This window comes from Phoca vitulina, unplaced genomic scaffold, assembly GCF_004348235.1.
Source record: "Phoca vitulina isolate PV1807 unplaced genomic scaffold, GSC_HSeal_1.0 scaffold1, whole genome shotgun sequence".
NCBI lineage: Eukaryota > Metazoa > Chordata > Mammalia > Carnivora > Phocidae > Phoca > Phoca vitulina.
Window position 1 is genome coordinate 60184376 of NW_022589704.1, and position 22442 is coordinate 60206817.

At 37.5% G+C, this 22442-nt stretch overlaps 1 protein-coding gene across 5 annotated transcripts in view; it reads left to right on the top strand.

Moving 5' to 3' along the window:
- METTL8 (methyltransferase like 8) overlaps positions 1 to 22442 on the top strand; it is a 94486-nt gene that overhangs the window by 47614 nt on the left and 24430 nt on the right. For all 5 annotated transcript variants that reach the window (XM_032408310.1, XM_032408282.1, XM_032408296.1 and 2 more), the window contains one exon: positions 12751 to 12842. In XM_032408310.1, coding sequence (XP_032264201.1) covers positions 12751 to 12842 — 92 coding nt within the window. The remainder of the gene's footprint in view (positions 1 to 12750; positions 12843 to 22442) is intronic.

A 22442-nucleotide genomic window follows, 5' to 3' on the forward strand; every position in this document is an offset into this window, starting at 1 on the left:
GGAGTCGTAAGTATAAGTTAGTACCAACAGTAGAAAAGATTTAATTGAAATTAGTTAAATTATTAGCTAATATACCTATAACAACTGTATTTCATTCATCTGAGGCTCACATTTGTTTCACTAATTAACATGTCTGAAATCATGATACATCTTACAATTGTAATTGGAGTGTTTTTTCCTTTCTTACTGGTACAGAAAATAATGATATCTTAGATTTGAAGAAATAGGATAATTATAATTTCAAAGTACTTAATCTTAATTATATATCATTTTGAGAATTATAACTCTTTTTTACTAATACAGAAACTGAGAGACACAAAATTTAAATGATTTTTCACTACCATATATCAAAGTTAACATATAGAATATTTGTTATATTGTTAGAAATCATTTAAACCTTTTGCTATAAAGATAAATGGACAGTTGACATAGAAAGTTGACCCAGGAGGAAGTACATTGAGCATATGGGGAAATAGACAACAGTAAAAGGAGTACAAATTAAACAATAAGGTACCTTTTTATATCTATTAAAATAGTATCAAAAAAGAAAAAGGGGGGGCACGGGTGGCTCAGTTGGTTAAATGTCCAACTCTTGATTTCAGCTCAGGTCATGATGTCAGGGGCATGAGATTGAGCCCCACGTGGGGCGCCGCACTGGGCGTGGAGCCCGCTTAAGATTCTCTCTCCCTCTCTCGCTCTGCCCCTCCCCTGTTCTCTTTCTCTCTAACCAAAAAAAAAGAAAAGAAAAGAAAAAAAAAAATTTCAGATAACACTCAATCCTGGTTAGCATTGTAAATTAATATAATCTGGTTATCTTTCTATTTTTTATTTGTCTCATTTGTTCTTTTCTTTTTGCTACTAGCTTATTAGCTATACATCTTTACATTATTTTTACATATTATTCTAGAAAAATATTTTCAAAATTGTGGTCTCAGAACCTCTTTTCACTCAAATCTTTGAGGATCTGAAAAAACTTTTATTTATCTTAATTGTATCTATTGATTTTTCCCATATTAGAAATTAAAACTGAGACATTAAAAAATAGTTAATTCATTGTAAAACAACAATAATCAATCCATTACATGTCACAAAAATATCTGTTTCCCCGAAAGAGTGGCATTGTTTTGTTTTTTTTAAAGATTTTATTTATTTATTCAACAGAGAGAAAGAGAAAGAGCACAAGCAGGGGGAGCATCAGGCAGAGGGAGAGGGAGAAGCGGGCTCCCTACTGAGCAGGGAGGACGAGGCAGGGCTCGATCCCAGGACCCTGGGATCATGACCTGAACCAAAGTCAGGTGCTTAACAACTGAGCCACCCAGGTATGGGCATTGTTTTAAATGTTTGCAAGTCTCTTTAATGTCCGGTTTTTTTTTTTTTTTTTTAAGATTTTATTTTATTTATTTGAGAGAGAAAGAGAGCGAAAGAGCACAGTGGGGGAGGGGCAGAGGGAGAGGGAGAAGCAGACTCCCTGCTGAGCAGGGAGCCCGACACAGGGCTCGATCCCAGAACCCTGGGATCAGGCACCTAACTGACTGAGTCACCCAGGTACCCCATCTCTAATGTCTGGCTCAATGGAAAAAGCTGGATTCTCATCTGTTTCTTCATTCCATCTGTTGTGATATGTTGTTTTAGATTGAATTACATGAAGAAAATTTGACCACAAACAGATATGTGCTAGTAAAGGAGTTTTTTGTTTTGTTTTTTTAAGATTTTATTTATTTATTTTGACAGAGAGATAGAGACACAGCGAGAGAGGGAACACAAGCAGGGGGAGTGGGAGAGGGAGAAGCAGGCTTCCTGCGGAGCAGGGAGCCCGACGCAGGGCTCGATCCCAGGACTCTGGGATCACGACCTGAGCGGAAGGCAGATGCCTAACGACTGAGCCACCCAGGCACCCCGTTAAGGAGTTTTTTAATAGCATTTTAAGATAATTGTAGGTATATTTCCTGATATCACACTAAATCTCAGCAGTGGTATTTCTTAGTTGCAATATGGAATATGAAACCATATCAATTATATTTCATTGATACATCTTGCACTTTGATTGGATATTTTACCTCTGCATCATTTTATAACGTTTGCTATGCATGGATCATTTAAAAAAGTTTGATTCCCTGTTTTATGTAAATCTTTCAGATTTGATACATTTCATTATACAGTATTTAAAAATCACTTTATCACCGCTATTCTCATCAGGAAAATCTCTTAAGTACTGGGAAACTGTCAGTTCATGGTGGTGGACACAACTTTTCAAAATTCTAATTTTTGCTTTAAAACACAAAATTTATCTTTGGCGGCAAAAACTGTCATTTATTTTCCTTAAAATGTAGGCTCATTTCATTTACTTTTTTTTCTTTTGTGGGGGGGGGGAGAGGAGGGGCAGAATGGGAGGGAGAGAAAGAATCTTAAGCAGGCTCCACACCCAGTGCAGAACCTGATGTAGGGCTTAATCCCATGACTCTGTGATCATGACCTGAGCCAAAATCGAGAGTTGGACACTTAACTGACTGAGCCACCCAGGCACCCCTCATTTTACTTACTTTTAAGATATGCCAGATAGCCAAGTCTGAATAACTATAGTTTGTCTACAGTTGCTCTTTCAACTAAAAATAGCATTCCCTGAAAAAAAAAAAAAGCAGATAATTCAGTTCACAATGTAAAGAATCATAGTAGTGCTTTTCTACAAGTCAGTCATCATACTTCCGAATGCAGCAAAAGTCCTTTATGCATGTCTCCCATTTTGTCACATAGAATATTAAACATGTGTACCCAGGGGTCAATATTTTATAAAATAATTTTTACTGCTTTATCAGGCACATTCTTCAATGAATTAGATTGTTTTTAAACAAAAATTGGTGAATTCTGTACCACCCACTGGATGCTGGTATAGAATCAATGACTACTAGTACATTTTGTTGCCACTGTCTTGTTTGGTATTAGGGCAGTTGCACTTTGTTGCACCACCATTGTTTTTATACTACCAGTGCAATTGTCAATACAGTGAAAAAGGCAAATAGCAGGATTACATGGAAATAGTTTTGACTTAGTGAACCACCTGAAAGGGTGGACAACACTTCGATAACCATAGTCCTAGAGATTACAATGTTACTGTAATTATCTTAAGTTACTTCCTCAACTTGATACAGTTAGAATTAATATTGTGAGGGGCACCTGGTGGCAGAGTCAGTTAAGTGTCTGACTCTTGGTTTCGGCTCAGGTCATGATCTCGGGGTCCTGGGATTGAGCCCCATGTCGGCTCTGCACTCAGTGTGGAGCCTGCTTGGGACTCATTCTCCCTCTCCCTCCATCTCTCCCCACCATGCTCTCACTCTCTCAAAAAATAAATAAATAAATCTTTTTTTAAAAAAGACGTTAATATTGTACCATATAATATAAAATGTAAGAAGATTACAATAATATGATTCTACTTACCCATTCAATGTGTGTTATACTGTTGCCATATAGTTTACTTCTATCTATGTTGTAAGCTCTATAATCCAGTTACTATTTTTGCTACATATAGTTAGTAATTTTTTAAAGAAATTAAGAAAAAGTATAAAAACATTATATTTTATAGTTACCACATATTTATCATTTCTGGTCTCTTTATTCTACCCTGTGCATCTGAGTCTCCATCTAGTACCATTTTCCTTTAACCTGAAGAACTTTCTTTAACATTTCTTCTATTATCGATTCTGCTGGTAACAAATTCTTTTAAATTTTGTTTATCTGAAAATGTTTTTGTTTTTAAATTCTGAAGGATATTTTCACTTCATATAGAATTCTAGATTGACAGACTTTTTTCTTTCAGTACTTTAAAGATGTCATTCATTTGTGTTCTGGCCCCCATTGTTTCTAATAAGAAGTCAGCTAGCATTTGCATTGCTTTTCCCCTTTCTATAATAGCTCCTATTAATATTTCTTTTTATCTTTGGTTTTTAGCAGTTTTCTGTGTATTTATCATGCCTGGGGTTTGCTTTGCTTCCTGGGTTATTATTTTTTTTAATCAAATTTGGAAAAACTTTAGTCAGTATTTCTTCAGTTTTTTGGGGTTTTTTTTCTTATTCACTCTGTCTCTTCTATTACTGGTTCTTCAACTTTGTGTTTCTTATACCCAGTTGGTATCGTCCCATAGATTATAAAGACTTGTACATTTTTTTCCAACGTTTTTTCTCTGTTCTCAGTTTGGATAATTTCTACACCTTTAAGTCTTTAAGTTCACTGACCTTTTCTTTCTGTGGTGCCCATTAGTTGTTAAGACTACCCAGTGAGTTTTTCATTTCAGATATTGTATATGGGTTAGTTCTAGAATTTCCTTTTAATAGTTTCCATTTATTTGCAGAGGTGTCCCCATCTATTAATCCATTCTGTCCATCTTTTCCTTTAAATCTTTGAACATTTTTAAAAGCTATTTTGTACTAATTCTAACACTTGTATTACTAATTCTAACATTTGAGTTTTCTCAATCTGTATTTATGGCTGCCTTTTCTCTTGATTAGGGATCATATTTTCTACTTCTTCACATGCTAATAGTTTTGATTGTGGGGTGGACATTATGGATGATATCTTATATGGAATCTGAATTATGTTTTCTTATTTTAAAGGCATTCAGTTTTTTTCTGGCAAGTGGTTGTATTACTGCCAAATCTTTTTGGTCAGGTGAGATAGAATTTTTTTAAATTGTTTATTTAAATTCAGTCTAGTTAACATATAGTGTATTATTAGTTTCAGGAGTAGAATTTAGTGATTTATCAGTTGCATGTAACACCCAGTGCTCATTACATCAAGGTCCCTCCTTAATGCCCATCACCCCATTACCCTATCCCACCACCCTCCTCCCCTCCAGCCACCCTCAATTTGTTTCCTATAGTTAAGAGTTTCATATGGTTTGCCTCTTTCTCTGTTTTCATCTTATTTTATTTTTCTTCCCTTCCCCTATGTTCATCTGTTTTGTTTCTTAAATTCCACATATGAGTGAAATCATATGGTATTTGTCTTTCTCTGACTGACTTATTTCACTTAGCATAATACCCTCTAGTTCCATCCACATTGTTGCAAATGGCAAGATTTCATTCTTTTTGATGGCTGAGGAATATTCCATTGTATATATATACCACATCTTCTTTATCCATTCATCTGTCGATGGACATCTAGGCTTTTTCCATAGTTTGGATATTGTGGACACTGCTACTATAAATATTGGGGTGCATGTGCCCCTTTGAATCACTATTTTTGTATCCTTCAGGTGAATACCTAGTAGTGCAATTGCTGCGTCATAGGGTAGTTCTGTTCGGGCCTGGTTAGTACTTGGATGGGAGGGGTAGTTCTGTTTTTAAAGGTGAGGTATAATGTTAGGTGTTGTTAGGGTGAGACTATTTTGATATTGTCCTGAATCAAGTGTGGATCTTATTCCTATGGCATGGCATATCTGGGGTCTTAACTGAATAATGGAGGTGTTCAGAGAGACCTCTCCACTCTGGCTTAGCCAGAATTCCAGTATCTCCAAGCACTGCACTGCCTATGTCCAGTCAGTTCTCTTTGTGCTACCTTCACCCATCAGGACCTGTGGAGTCTGTCCTGTTGGTGAATAGCCAACACTAGTTAAACATTAGGAGAACTCTCTTGCGGACTTTAGGAACCTGCCCCTCTGTCCAGCCCCCTTTTCTTCAGTATTCTAATGCATAAAGTTTCACACCTCAGCAACTCTGAACCCTGATCTCTGCCTTCTCAACTCACAAAAGTGCCACTCAGTAAGACAGCCATGCTCTGCTTGGGCTCTACCTCTGCATTATAGTCTAGAACATGTTCCTGATAGAAAACCAGGATGAATGTGGGGACTGACCTTTTGTGTTTCTCTTCTTTTAAGGATCACAGTCCTGCACTGTCTGAAGTGTAATCCAGTGCCTAAAAACAATTCCTTCATATATTTTTTCCAGTTGTCTCATTGTTTTTGGTAGGAGGGTAAGCCCATTATGACATACTCTGTCATGGCCCAAAATTACAAGTCCTATTCAGCAGTTCTAAGTCATAATTATGAAAATTTTATAGCTATATAGAAAATATTTGTGTATATGTGTGTACACATATACAGGAAAGGAACTTGAAAAATTAAGAACTGTTAATCTGTTAGGATATTTAAATGAAAGGTTAAAACTTTTTCTCTTTAAATTTTTCCATTATTATTATAATTGTAACTATGTAATAAATATGGTTTTGTTATGGAATTAAGGATTATTGGAATAATTTTAAGCTGAAACTAATAACCTCCATTTCTTCCTTTTATGTAAGAATATATTTTTTTTAAGATTTATTTTTTAGAGAGGGAAAGAGAGAGAGAACATGAGCGAGGGGCAGAAAGAGAGGGAAAGAGAATCCCAAGCAGACTCCATGCTGAGCATAGAGCCTGATGCAGGGCTCATTCCCATAAGCCCGAGATCACGACCTGAGCCAAAACGAAGAGTTGGATGCCCAACCAACTGCACCACCTAGGCACCCCCAAGAATATTTTATTTTTAATTCAGTAGTTACCTAAAATTTGTTAAATTTGTCTTTAAATTTTGTTTAGTAATGAGACTCTTATATACACAGTAAATGACAAAGACAGAAAAACATTCTATCCACATAGCTTGCACTGGGTGCTTTAGTTTATATGTGATTATTAAAAATTATAATAGTAAGTGGTACCACATTCAGCAGAATTTTCGATAGGAGGATCCTCAAAAATATTAGTACCCAAGCTAAACAATGGGGGTCTGTGTGTGTATGTGTTTTAACTTTTCCAAAATAAACCAAATGCACAATTATTTAGACTGTTACTGCAATCAGCTGTGAAAGCAAGGAATCATTATTCAATTATACTTTATATATGGAAGGAATAGGAAATACATATGCACATTCATGAGCTGAGGTCATAAAACTCACAATTACTACAAAATTATAAGACAAATTCTATCAGGCATGTTGTAAAAATTTCTTACTCAAAAATTCTTTTATTTTTGAGATTTCTTTTTCTCAAATTCACATTTTCAGGAAAAATACTAAGTATATTTTGTATTTTCTGCTCAATTGTCTTTTTTTAAGAAAACATATCTTCTTTTTTATTATAAGGATTGCTGGATTTTCCGTTAAGAACGATGACATAAAATTTTAACAACCATTGTTATATGTCTTAAACATACAGTTTTTTTATAAACATATATATTTTTAAGTTACCTCTAGTTGAGGGGTGCTTGGGTGGCTCAGTTGGTTAAGCATCCGAATATTGATTTGGCTCAGGTCATGATCCTCAGGGTTGTGAAATCAAGCCCCGCTTGGGCTCTATGCTGGGCATAAAACCTACTTAAGGTCTCTCCCTCTCCCCTTGTCCCTCTCCCCACCCACCAAAAAAAATGACCTCTAGTTGAAGCAACTTTAATATTAATATTAAGGAAATTTTAAAACCATTATCTCTTAATTGCACTATTCTAACATACTTGTTTTTATTTCACCCAATGTTTCTATAATTTTATTTAGTTGTGATTATAATACGTATACAATTTTGGGATCTGCTGTTTTAACCTCATGTTGTTTCATAAACACTTTTCCATGTTGCCACATAAACTTCATATTTATCATTTTAAATATCTGCATAATATTCCTTTAAGTTACCATAATTCTTTCATTACCCTATCACTGAGATTGTTTCTTGCTATTATATTTGGTATTCTAGCGAATGTCATTTTACAGGTACTTCTCTATACAGAAATTCTCTGTTCTTTTGAGTTACTTCATTACAATAAATTCCCAGAAGCACAACTCATAGGTCAAACAGTATGAACCATTTTTTTCCTTTGGTGGTAATGGCAATGGTTGTTAAATACCTGATTATTTCAGTTGGTTAGTTAGTTGTCTCTATTTTTAAATTTCTATTGAAATTGTATTTATTACTTACAAACCCGAATGATTCTTATTGCTATCTGTTGGGTTTTTGTATATGTGAATCAGACTCTTCTAATATAAAGAAATGCCATAAAGCAGCAGGTCTGAAGGAAGTCCCCATAAATACAGTAGGAACGTTTTATAGGTTTCTGTGGGGATTCTGTAACTATACAGTGGAAAATCTGTTCTGCAGGGGCTTAGGGTATAATATTCCCCTCACTTAGCAGTTAAGAAAATGAAGCAACATAAAGAACAGTGTAAGGAAGTTAGAGCAATTTAAGAAATAACTAAATCTATTAAATACTCAGGAAGAAGCAAGTTAAACTAACAGTTTAAAACAAATGCTTAAAGCTAAAGACCCTATATACTCTTATTGTCTCAGAGCTTGGTTTGTTTTTTTTTTTTTACAGGGAAATGGGTTGTTCTATTCTCTTTCTTCTTTGCTGTAGAAATTTATAGATGAGAAACTTGTACCCAGCCTTAGTAACCCTATTTTTTCAATAAATTACTTGTTGTCTTTAATATCATAACTATCATTTAATAATATTCTATATGTATTTATATATACAGAGTATAAAATATAATTGCCAGCTCCAAGTTATGTATGTGATTGCTCACATATATTAAAATAAGTCAAAACAAAAATCTGGGGTTTTTTAAAAATTTTTTTATTAACATATAATGTATTATTTGTTTCAGGGGTATAGGTCTGTGATTCATCAGTCTTACACAATTCACAGCACTCACCATAGTACCTACCCTCCCCAATGTCCATCACCCAGCCACCCAATCCCTCCCACTCTCCTCCACTCCAGTAACTCTCAATTTGTTTCCTGAGATTAAGAGTCTCTTATGGTTTGTCTCCCTCTCCGGTTTCGTCTTGTTTCATTTTGCCCTCCCTTCCCCTATGATCCTCTGTCTTGTTTCTCAAATTCCTCATATCAGTGAGATCATATGATACTTGTCTTTCTCTGATTGACTTATTTCGCTTAGCATAATACCCTCTAGTTCCATCCACGTTGCAAATGGCAAGATTTCATTTTTTTTGTTGTTGGCTGCATAATATTCCATTGTGTATATATACACCACATCTTCTTTATCTATTCATCTGTTGATGGACATCTAGGCTCTTTCCATAGTTTGGCTATTGTGGACATTGCTGCTGTAAACATTGGGGTGCATGGGCCCCTTCGGATCACTACATTTGTATCTTTGGGGTAAATACCCAGTAGTGCAATTGCTGGGTCGTAGGGTAGCTCTATTTTCAACTTTTTGAGGAAACTCCATACTGTTTTCTAGAGTGGCTGTACCAGAATCTGGGTTTTTGTTTTTGTTTTTTAAGATTTTATTTATCTGAGAGAGAGAGATAACATGAGCAGGGGCAGGGAGGGACAGAGGGAGAAGCAGACTCCCCACTGAGCAGGGAGCCCCACAGACACAGGGCTCCATCCCAGGATCCTGAGATCATGACCTGAGCTGAAGGCAGATGCTTAACTGACTGAGCCACCAGGTGCCCCCAAAAGTCTTTTCTAATTTCATTCATTAAAGCAAGTGGACAAAGCTGCTTAATGATTATTTGGACTGTGAATGATTGGGTTTTACTTGAAAAAATGGTAGTTAAATTTTCATCTTTGGAACTCTGATCTTTTAACATCATCATTTACTTACTTGTCCTGAGAATTTCAATACACCAATTTTGATCCTTCTTAAAGGAAAGCAGTTTCTCACCTTTCGGTGATGTGTTTATAGCCAGGTCACTGGAATATACACTCTCATATCTGATTGCATAAACATTACTTAAGATAGTCCCAAGCTTATCATCATTCCACCCAAAGCAACTCCTTATTCTGTCTTGGTTACAACCCCCCCTCCCAAACACACACACTCTTTCCTTGATACTAATAGAGTCATTCTTGACACTCTTCTTCTTTATCTCCCAGCAGCTAGTTAACCTCCAGGTCACAGATACAGTTTTTGTCACAGTGGCTCCCCTCTGCTCTGCCTTTCTGTTTGCCGTCGCCACCACCTTAGTCCTGGGAATCAGTACTCCTAGACCACTGCAACAGACTTCTCATTGGTCTCCCTTCCACCAGTTCTTCCCCACTTCATTTTATCTTACACATTATTAAACTGTTCACACTTAAGATCATTTGAAATCTGACCATTACCCAGCTGCCAGCTTCATAATGAAATGTATAAATTGCCCCACCTCCTTTCCCCCTAACCTGAGCCCAAACTCACCTCCCTCTCAAGCCTTCCTATTTGCCCAAACTAGCATTAATTGGCTACATTTGCATACAATAGACGCTAATCAAGTAGGCTACATTGTATTATCATTTATATTATTTCATTGATAATACCAATGTATTATTATTACATTGTTAATCTGCCTGCCTCAGGAGCATATAAACCCCATTATGGCCAAGGATTAAGTCTTAAATCTCTCAGTATCCCCCACTGTCTTAGTAGACAGTAATAGACTACTGTTCAAGAGGATGGACTTTGAAGTGAGACAAACCTGGGTTTGAATTCTGGTTCTGTCACTTAATGGCTCTATGACCTGGAGTAAGTTCCTAAATTTCTGTTTCCTCTTATGCAAAATGAGCATGATTATAAGCCCCTCATAGGGTTTTTGAAAGGATTAAACAAGACATATATGTGGGGCACCTGGGTGGCTCAGTCATTAAGCGTCTGCCTTTGGCTCCGGTCATGATCCCAGGGTCCTGGGATCTAGCCCCGCATCAGGCTCCCTGCTCTGCGGGAAGCCTGCTTCTCCCTCTCCTGCTTCCCTTGTTTGTGTTCCCTCTCTGGCTGTCTCTTTCTCTGTCAAATAAATAAAATCTTAAAAAAAAAAAAAAGACATATATGTATGTAATATGGTTGGCACAATGCCTAACAACATAATAATAATAGTAATTATCTTTATAATTATGATCATGCTAAATGCTCAATTAATGTTTATCAGCCACCATTATGATATATGTCAAGAATTTGATATTTCACCCTTTTTTCATCAGTGAGATAGCTACAAATATATGATAATAATGTGAGAGATTTTTCTTACAGTTATCAATAGGCTACATGGAGCTTGAATTTTGGATATGTGGCCTCTTTGTTGTTTAGAAAAATGGTTTATTCCAGGAAATTACATCACTCATTTATAACCTTAGCTATTGCAAAAAAGGAAATACAAATTTTGTAAAAACAAACCCAAGAAACCCCCACCTTTTTTGTATAAAGATGTTGCTTCTATTCCATGAAGACATTTTAGCAACAGAAAATAATATCTTCTCACATAGGAAGTATAAATTCTGAAACTGAAAATACTGACAGTATTTTCAGATCTTGGAAAGTTGACCCTCTTATATACTATATCAACTATTCTATCATTTAAATGTTAAAGAATCCATTTACAGAAAGTAAGGCAACCAATAAGAAAAATCTGAAGTTACTTAAAAGACTGAGGGTACCAAAAAACAATCCAGTCAAGAAATGGGCAGAAGACATGAGCAGACACTTCTCCAAAGGAGACATACAAATGGCTAACAGACACATGAAAAAATATTCAACATCACTAGCCATCAGGGAAATACAAATCAAAACCACAATGAGATACCACCTTACACCAGTTAGAATGGCAAAAATTAACAAGACAGGAAACAACAAGTTTTGGCGACAATGTGAAGAACGGGGAACCCTCTTACACTCTTGGTGGGAATGCAAGCTGTACAGCCACTCTGGAAAACAGTATGGAGGTTCCTGAAGATGTTAAAAATAGAGCTACCCTACGACCCAGCAATTGCACTACCGAGTATTTACCCCAAAGATACAGATGTAGTGAAAAGAAGGGGCACATGCACCCCAGCTTTCATAGCAGCAATGTCCACAATAGCCAAACTGTGGAAGGAGCCAAGATGTCCTTCAACAGATGAATGGACAAAGAAGATGTGGTTCATATATACAATGGAATATTACTCAGCCATCAGAAAGGATGAATACCCACCATTTGCATCAACATGGATGGAACTGGAGGGGATTATATTAAGTGAAATAAGTCAAGGAGAGAAAGACAATTATCATATGCTTTCACTCATATGTGGAACATAAGGAATAGCATGGAGGGGAAGGGAGGTAAAATTGAATGGGAAGAAATCAGAGAGGGAGACAAACCATGAGAGACTCTGGACTCTGAGAAACAAATCGAGGGTTACACAAGGGTGGGGGGTGGGGGGAGGAGGTAACCGGGTGATGGGTATTAAGGACGGTACATGTGGTGATGAGCACTGGGTGTTATATGCAACTAATGAATCGTTGAACACTACATCAAAAACTAATGATGTACTATATGTTGGCTAACTGAACATAAAAAAAAATGAGGGTAAGTACAAAATATTTTAAAACTTACATCTCTTTGATAGTGAAGTATTAGAATATAAATATTATAAAAGGAGATTAAAAAGCTATTAAAGAGTGCCGTATTCATAAATGAACAAGAAGGCAAATAAATTTAGCCTTAGAGTAAAATGCAGCAAACCGTACTAGCACCCAAATAATCACGCACCATAGTGCTCCTGGGACATGACTTCAGCAGTCATTTCCAAAAGGTGGTTGGGGCTTGCCACACAGCCACATTTTAACAGAAGAACTGTAGGAGTTCTAGGGTTGTACCTGCACTATCAGAAGAAACAGCTGACACAAAATATATTCACTCAACATGGAATTAGTTTGTATCATTTGCCTTTGATTATTCTAGGGAGAAAGATGTATCCCTTGTCACCCTTTTGCTGCCTTTGATTATGAAGCAGGTTTTACAGCCTTTTCATTTTTTGATAGGGATCACATGCAATGGTCCGAAGAAGAAGCAGCAGCAGCCAGGAAAAAAGTAGAGGAAAACTCGGCTGTGCGAGTTCTTCCGGAAGAACAAGGTAGGCAACTACACGCTGTAGCTCCTGGAGCCTGGTTTTTCTGTTTGGCCTTCCGCTGATTTAGGTCACACGTTCTCCTCCTAATTGTGTCATTACTTTGGAAAGTTCTTCACTTCGACCTCTGCCAATCCATTTGGGAGAATTCCATTGTTCTAGTGTAGTGGGACCAAAGTTAGTGAAATAAATTATGGATTGACTCTTTAGTTGCTTTTTTGGTAATCATGGTATTACCTTTTTCTGGGAGATACACACAAGGAAATTTTTAAATTTCCCTCTTGCTATACATCTTTTAGTCTGCTGTTGTGCACTGCACTGGCCAGGAGTGTTTACCAAATTCAGAAACTTTGAGCAAAAATGATAATGTCATATCAAAGTGTTGTGGCCTTTTAGGATAAACATCAAGTTTCATAGGATTCAAGGTGCTTTTCTTGGAGGCCTTTTGATATTCCGAGTTTGAGGTGAGACCTTGCCAATCTTCAAAGCTGGCTTCTAAAAAAAATTGGCTAATGCTATTATCACAAAAACAGAAAATAACAAGCGTTGGTGAAGATGTGGAGAAATGAACCATTAGGCGCTGTGGAATTGGTAAAATTGTAAAATGGTGCAATCTCTATGGAAAATAGTATGGAAGTGCCTCAGAAAATTAAAAATGGAACTACCATATGATCTAGGGATCCCACCTCTAGATAGAGAGCCAAAAGAATTGAAAACAGGGTCTTGAAGATATATTCACACACCCATGTTCATAACAACACTAGTCACAATAGGCAAAAGGTAGAAGCAACCCAGATGTCCATTGACAGATAAATGGATAAACAAAATTTGGCATATATGCACAATGGAGTATTAGCCTTGAAGAAGAAGAAAATCCTGTCACATTCTACAACATGGATGAACCTTGAGGATATTATGCTAAATGAAATAAGCCTATCACAAAGAAGGCAAATACTGTATGATTCCACTTACATGAGGTACCTAAAGTAGTCAAATTCATAGAAACAGAAAGTAGAATGGTGGTTACCAGGGCTGGGGTAGGAGGAAACACAGAGTTGTTGTTTAACAGATACAGAGTTTCAGATTTGCAAGATGAAAAAGTTCTGGACATCTGTTTCACAACAAAGTGAATATACTTAACACTACTGGACTGAACACTAAAAAATGGTTAAGACGGCAAATTTTATGTTATGTGTTTTTTACCACATTTTTTTTTAAAGCACACTAAAAAAAATCTGGTCTGTGTCCTTCGCACTGCCATAGCTAGGAACCCATATACAATTTGACCAACACATGCACTCTCAAGATAAGCTTTTCTTCCTTGTTTTTCTTAAAATGATTTCTCCCTTAAAACAGCTTGGTTCTTCTTTCTTTAAAAAAAAAGTTTATTGAAGTACCAAACACACAGAGAAATTTTCACAACTCCTAAATGAATTGTCACAAAACTCAGTGGATTTTCCCAACATCCACATCAAGAAACAAAATATTACCATTAACCCAGAAACTTCCTCATTTTCTGTCCCAACAACAGTACTTCCCCCAATCCCTGTGACCCCACAAAGAGCAACTGTTATTCTGGCTTCTAATACCCTAGGTTAGTTTTATAGAACAGCTTGGTTTTGGTCATCATGATTTCTCGATCATTCTTGTAGCAGTATCAGTGTGCCTACCAGATAGAGCGAGTGTCCGAAAACTATGGCCAGGAGCCAAATCCATCCGACTGCCTGTTTTTATAAATAAAGTTTCATTGGAACACAGATATACTCATTTGTTTACGTATTGTCTGTGGCTGCTTTTGAACTCTATCTACGCAGTTGACTAGTGATTAACAGAGACCGCCCATAGCCCACAAAGACTACTTACTGTCTGGCCCTTTACAGAAAAGTTTGCCAACCCCTGTGATAGAATTTTGTTTCCAGATTGATCCTACGTTCTGAAACTCCCCTGGGAAAGATGTTTGAATTCTCTGTGCAAGCCAAGCATTAGTGAAGATACTAATCTCACTGATAGTTAATTGTTATTCTAGTGACTTCAGTCTACAGTTGTGGCTAAGGTTTGCAAGCAAAGGTAGCTGTGGACACTGAGCTAAGGAGATAGCTCTTAGGCAGTGAAGGGGGCACTTCTGCCCTGTCTCGTCCTCTGCCACCATCGATGACTTACTTTATCCTCTGGCCTTGTTTGCTCTTCATCCTTAACTTATCCTAAGCATGAATGTGTCCTGGAGGGTGGACAGGAAAGAAGAGCACCTGATCCACTCCAATGGAACCATTCTATTTTTAGGAGCTCCAGCCATGCAGTTCCAGAGTGGGATATGGCCAGGGAGTGTTGGCGTTGGATTGGTGGGTGCATGCCCGTGGCAGTTCTGCTTACCGATCAGCCAACATTGCATTCCTTTGCAGGAACTCTGTCACGCTGCTGCTGAGGAAGTGTGACGTTGCTTCTTTGCCAGCAGCTGCACGGGCATACTTTCCACATTACTCAAGCTTCTGCCCGTGGCCACCTGGATGGGACAGCGCATGTCAAACCTAAACAGAACTAAAAGTTATCAGTCATCTTAATTCATTTCCAGGAAGTTAAAAATTATCTACAGTGTATTTCCTGATATGAAAAACCAGGGATTTTTTTCATGCTCTCTTGAATATTTGTTTAGGACATAAATAGATGAGCAGTGCTGATAATGTTCCCTTAAAGTGCTCTGTACGAGGCTGCCTATTTTGGCCTATTTATGTTAACAATGAACTTGAGTGAGGCTAATGAGAAGGTTATTTTAGGGCCTTGGAAACTGCAGTAAAGGAAAATGACAGTTCCCACCGAACCATAGTGTGACTGAAATAGAAAGGTGGTGACTGGCCTCTCTCTATACAAGCAGGGAAAGCAGGCTGGAGAGGACTGATGATACTGCTTTGAAGCATTTGGTTTGCTTATTAGCACGTCCAGTCACTTTCTAAGCAAGTTTTCTGGCTGCTGTGGAGACACTGAACTAAAGATTCCATTTTAAAATGGCTCAGACTGATGGAGGTTTCTGCTGGGTCCCCAGCCCGGCCCTGGAGCATGACTCCATGCAGTGGACTTCACACACATCAGGGAACCGGCCGAAGGAGAGGACCCCACCATGCGGGTGACAGTGTGACCACGTGTAAGCGAGGGTGCAGAGTGCAGCAACTGAGGCTGCTGTGAGGTTGGCAAAGAAAGGGAACTTTTGTGCTGAGGAACTGTGTTGAGAGTAAACACCTTCCCAGCCACCTGCCAGGCTCCGCCAGGGATCAGAGACCTGCTGGGCTGCAGAAGCCCTGGGCGAGGCTTCCTGTTTGATATTTAGCGTCTCTGATGAATACAGGTCAAGGTGAATGGATCCGGTTAAAAGCTTGACTCGCAAACTTCGTGAAAACCCAAAGGAGGCTCTGACCCGTTTCTTATTCTGTGCCTCTGTTAGTTAACCACCATCTCTTCTTATCCAGGAGAGTCCTAAGTCTTTGAAAGAACACGTTTTCTCCCATCACAGAACATTCCATTCGCAGACATTATACAGCACAAACACTGTCTATTGATCTTATCTCACGAATTTTAATGCCACTGGGAGGAAACACTGGTTGTTCTGCCATGCTGGCCTCCTCTCTAGCACACTTCTTTTGGTCTCTGCATGTGTCACTCTCTCCTGTCACTCCCATTTCTCATTTCTCACCTATTGTCTCAGATGTTGTGAGAACTGAAGTCAGGAAACACCCTCACAGTTCTGAAAATAAGAGCTTAAGCATCACCAATAGTACAGTCTTTTGCTGTGAGATGGTTGACATTTCATTTCTGTGATTAAAATGTATAACATCCAAGTTCTCGTTAGCAATTTTTCTTTCACTTAGATGCCCAGATTAATCATTTTAATTCCACATTTCCTTTTGGTAATTTCTTTTAAATTTTATGATAGCTCATATTTCTTTTAAAAGCAGGTTAATTCAGAGAAATAAGGAAAATACATTTGGCAGTTTTTGAGTTAACATGATTATATTTTATTATTTCCTGAAAACATCTCCAGTGTGTTATATCTCAGCTGGTTATTTAGAAAATGTAATGGGTTCTTAAAACTTAATAACAAAAGCAGCTGCTATTTTTACTTTAAAATATTCTTGCAAATAATTACCTATCTAGGGTGAGTTATCTATGTCCAGCAAAATGGTAAAAGAATTCCACTATACCTTACCTTGTGAATTCCTTTACCACTTAAAAGTGTCCTATGTAAAAAAAAAAAAATAGAGTAGTTGAAAGTTTTGTGCGCTAATAAATTTAGAGTACTTGTTTTTAAGTCAGCTTTGGTTGTTTAAAATTTCCTGCATTACTGTTAGAAATATATTTTTCACAGGGCACCTGGCTAGCTCAGTCAGTAGAGCATGCGACTCATGATCTTGGGGTTGTAAGTTCGAGCCCGTGTTGGGTGTAGAGATTACTTAAAAATAAAATCTTAAAATTATATGCATATATATACACACACACACTTTTCATAAGTTTTCTTTTTTTTAAGGTTTTATTTAATTATTTACTTTAGAGAGAGATTGAGAGCATGTGCATACACAAGGGGGGGTGGGGAGGGGAAAGAATGTCAAACAGACTACACACTGAGCCTGAGGCTGGGGCGCAGTAGGGGGCTCGATCTCACGACCCTGAGATCATGACCCAAGCCAGAACCAAGAGTTGGATGCTTAACCAGCTAAGCCACCCAGGCGCCCCAAGAGTTTTTTCTTAGGTAGACAATGAACTTTTATCAGTGATATGTGGAGATTTCCAACTTTGAGAGCTCAGGTGTTTGCATATTTGATGTGCAAAAATAACTCTAAATTGCTTTTTGTTACATTGTAACAGGATAATTTTTCATAGTTAATATTAATCATATCGTATATGGCAGATACATAAATGGTTTAATTCAGTTTCTTAGTTGTGATATTCAATGTGATTCAGGGTGAATTCTGAATATTTAAGTATAGTTAGTATATCACATTCCGTCATCCCCTCAGCATTATTGAATTTAATAAGTGAATAATTGAGAACTTGCTTCATCTGTCTGTGGTTAAACACATCACTACATCCCTTTTACTGCCATTGGCATAGACCAATTAATCTACAGCCTAGGAAAATGAAAGGAAAAAACTGCTTCTCCAAGAAAAATTGATCATTAATATACCTGTTTAGAATATCAGTTGGTAAAAAAAAAAAAAGTTGGTTGGGGGTGCCTGGCTGGCTCAGTCGGGTAGAGCATGTGACTCTTGATCACAGGGTCATGAATTTGAGCCCCATGTTGGGGGTAGAGTTTCCTTTAAAACAAGCAAATAAGTAAATAAATAAATAGAAAATCATTTGGACAAGATTAACAAAGGGCAGATTTCTCCACACTATATTTAATTTTATTGGCCTGAACTTGAGATGAGTTAACAGCAGGTCGAAACTAAATTTTTCTGTCTTTTTTTTTTTTTTTTTGCTTTGTTTGTATTAAAGATTTTATTTATTTATTTGACAGTGAGAGACAGCGAGAGAGGGAACGCAAGCAGGGGAAGTGGGAGAGGGAGAAGCAGGCTTCCTGCCGAGCAGGGAGCCCGATGCAGGGCTCGATCCCAGGACCCTGGGATCATGACCTGAGCCGAAGGCAGACGCTTAACAACTGAGCCACCCAGGCGCCCCAAAACTAAATTTTTCACTCATGGTCAGGAAAATAGCTTTTCCAATTCCCGTTATCACAAATACCTTCAAAGTTCAGGAAATTAACTCATATGCTGAAGGTGTTTACCTTGTCTCATAACCATAATTGTGAGTTTGATTGAGCTTCTGTGGTGTCTCAGAAGCTGTCACACCTTACTGGGAACTATGAGTTGCCAGCATTGATTGAGATAACTGCTGAAAGCACAACTTAAAAAGCAAAGAACAAAAAAGTTCCGGCCCATTAGCCTTCACTCCAACCCATGCTGGGTGCCGTTTCTGTTTTGTTTCTATCCCACAAACCAATCTATTCTCATAGAGCGTTTTATGTTTCCATTGCTCATCATAATTTCATCATATAATCTTGTATAGTTTATATTTTATATAAATTAAATGGTATTTAGTTGATTCTGCATTTCTGATCTGTTTTTATGAAGGTTCCCTCCAATCAGCATTATTTTTACAGTTTAATCATACTGATTATGTCATACTGGGGTTTTAATTTCAGTTTGATGCTTCATAATGAGAGGAAACTACAAAATCAGAAAAACAGGTTATTTTCAGAGATATTTTGAAGGGGTTTAATATTGATTTTGTGTTAGGTTGGCAATGTAGTGTAATGGTTTAGAGCATGAGCTTTATTTATTTTTTTGAAGTTTTTTTATTTTTTTTTTAGTAATCTCCACACCCAGTGTGGGGTTCGAACGCAAAACCCAGAGATCGAGAGTCACATGCTTTTCCAATTAAGCCAGCCAGGCACCCCAAGAACATGATCTTTAAAGTCCAATAGACGTGGTCCAGGTCTTGGCTCTAGCTAGGTGACCTTGGATAATTGTCTGTCTCCTCTGACCTTGAATTTCTTTGTCTGTAAATTGGAATAATAATATGTCTGAGAGGTATTATTAGGATTAAATGGGAAAAAAATCCAAGTAAAGCATTTGACATGGTATCTGACACATAATAAAGACTCAATATATGTTATGGTTGTTATTGGTATAATGATTTATGTTTGTTTGTTTCTCTTAATTCCTGGAGAGTGGGAAATACTTGGAATAGGCTTGGAAGTACGTATTAGCAGCCCTTAACCATGGTCTTCTCAGAGTAATCAGATCCTTTTTAAATACTGCATAATCTAGGGTTGAATTTAGATGCTTGATACATTTGGAATCTGAACCAGACTCCAGTCACCTTGCTGCACATTCACCTTCTTTACAAGCTGTAGAAATTAAAACAGTAGTAGTACGGGCTCATATTTAAGATAGCAATCCGATCCAAGATTTTGTAGTTTGTAGAACTGACACTGTTTAATATTCTCCATAAATTCGTGGGGTTTAATAAGAAAGTACATAGACTTCGAACATAGAGATTCCCTAATTCAACCTCTCATCAAATGAGGAGACTCCATGAAGCATTCAACTAAGATTCTGTTTTTGTGTGATAAAACTTTACAAAAGAACAAACTACCTAATAACCATTACATTGTTACTGTCACTCTAAATTTTCATCTGATTATTATAAATCAATATAAAATAAATTTTAGAGTTGCAATCAGTGTATATCAGGTCTGTGTGAGTGTTTTGTGTTACTATCATTATCCTTTAAATTTTCATTGCTACGGGGCGCCTGGGTGGCTCAGTCGGTTAAGCGTCCGTCTGCCTTCGGCTCAGGTCATGATCCCAGGGTGCTGGGATCGAGGCCCACATTGGACTCTCTACTCAGCAGGGAGTCTGCTTCTCCCTCTCCCTCTGCCCCTGCTCCTGCTCTCTCTCACACACACTCTCTCTCTAACAAATAAATAAAATATTTTAAAAAAATTTTAATTGCTACAGAAGATTACTCTGTTTTGACCTGCATGGCTTGCTTGGTCATTCCTATGTTGTTGAGTATTTATTTCCCACTTCTCCCTATTTTATTTTATTTTTTTATTTTTTTTATTTTTAAGATTTTATTTATTTGACAGAGAGAGACGCAACGAAAGAGGGAACACAAGCAGAGGGAGTGGGAGAGGGAGAAGCAGGCTTCCCGCCGAGCAGGGAGCCCGATGCGGGGCTTGATCCCAGGACCTTGGGATCATGACCCGAGCCGAAGGCAGATGCTTAACGACTGAGCCACCCAGGCGCCCCCCACTTCTTCCTATTTTAAATAGCACTGCTATGAACATCTTTTATTTCAAGTTGCGGTCCTGCTATTTACGCCCTTCCTCCCAGTTAATTCCTAGGGGAATATTTCCACAAATTAATCGAGGTGTAATACTACATTCTAGTTACTGATAGGTTCAAACTCACTTCACAGTAGCTTGGTATTGAAAACTCAGATACTAGAGATTTGACTAAATGTAGTTCTTAGGTGGTTGCTTTTTATTAAACAGAAAAATTTTTTACCAGCATAGAGTGAGTTACAAAGAGAGTTTTTAAGGGAAAAGGGAAAAGGTGTGAGAAGACCCTGGGGAAATTTGATAGTTTCCTAATTTCTCCTGAATCTGATTTCAGAATGTTGTTTTATTTTCTCACACAGTATAGCAGGTACACTCCAGTTCTTAAAAGTAGAGATAGAACTATTCTAAAGATAATATATAACATTTTTAGATTAAACATAAATGGGCTTTCTTCCATTAGTGCAGATGTGAGCATGTTTTGGACTTCAGCTTCACATAATTCTTTTGTTACAGAGATCTACTTTCATTTCTCAGACCTTAAATATAGATGGGAGTTTCTGTCTTTATAGCAGTGCCGCTGCCAGATACGATTCAGCCTTGATGGGAAGGAAGTCTTGTGGCCAGATGGGTGGAGATCCAGGTACAAGGCCATAAAGATAAAAATGGAAAGAAAAGGAAAACTATACAAGGTTCTGTAACAAAGATGAACCTGACTACAAGCAACTGCTTGTTCTGAGGGTTGGGGCTTCTTTAAAATTATGAAAGAAATTAGTCCATTGTTTTTATTTGTAATTTAGTTTATTTGGGGGATAGTCATTTCATACAGATCAAAATTCAAATAATTCTTTTGCAAACCCTGGCCCCCAGCCACCCAGTTTCCCTTCCCTAGAGGCAGCCAGTATTATGAATTATGTGATTTCCTTCCAGAAGTATTCTGTATATATACAAGTAAATATGTGTGTACATGCATTATGTTTCTGTGTATGCACATGTGTTCTTTATCTTCTTTTTTTTCCTAGCAAATGACTGTGTCATAGACATACTGTTCTACACTTTGCTTTTTCACCCAACATTAAATCTTGAAATTATATCAATAGGTCTTTTTTCTTTTTTGAAAGCACTTAAAAAATGTCACGTGTCTATATTGGGTGGGAGTAATTCTTCACCCGGGGATTAGGCCTGGTGCGTAGTAGTGTCCAAGAAATGTTTGATGAGTGAAGGAGTGAGTGAATTAATTATTTTATTAATTTAAGGTACAAATAAAAAGAGGCAGAAAGCTAAGAATTGTCTGAAGTTCTGAGACTGTTGACCTAACCCTGACCCTGGGACGGAGGGAAATCTAAGGGGTAACATCATAAAATGCAAATTTCTTTTAAAAAGGCATATCTCTTTAAGGCTTCATACTAGGAGATGTCAATAGGGAGAGATTCCTCTGGAGGTGGGTGAAGAATGGGACTGCCCCTAGATTCTGGGAGTCCTGGCCTGTTGTGACAGGGCTCCAGGACCTGGAACAAGTGGGTTCATATCTCTGTGCTGTTCTTTGTTCAAATGCAAAACAAGGGAGTTGGAGTAGATTATTTCAATGGGCTCTTCTGGCTCTAAGATTATGTCATTTATAATTCTGCAGTTTCCTGTCTGATTACCAATTTGCCCAAGATATTCATCATGTTGAAACCACATTTATAGCGAAATAAAAAAATGAGATGTCCTTTCTTTAAGATAATAAAGAGCCCTACAGGTTATTGGTGAAAATGTGATTATTAAGAATTCCA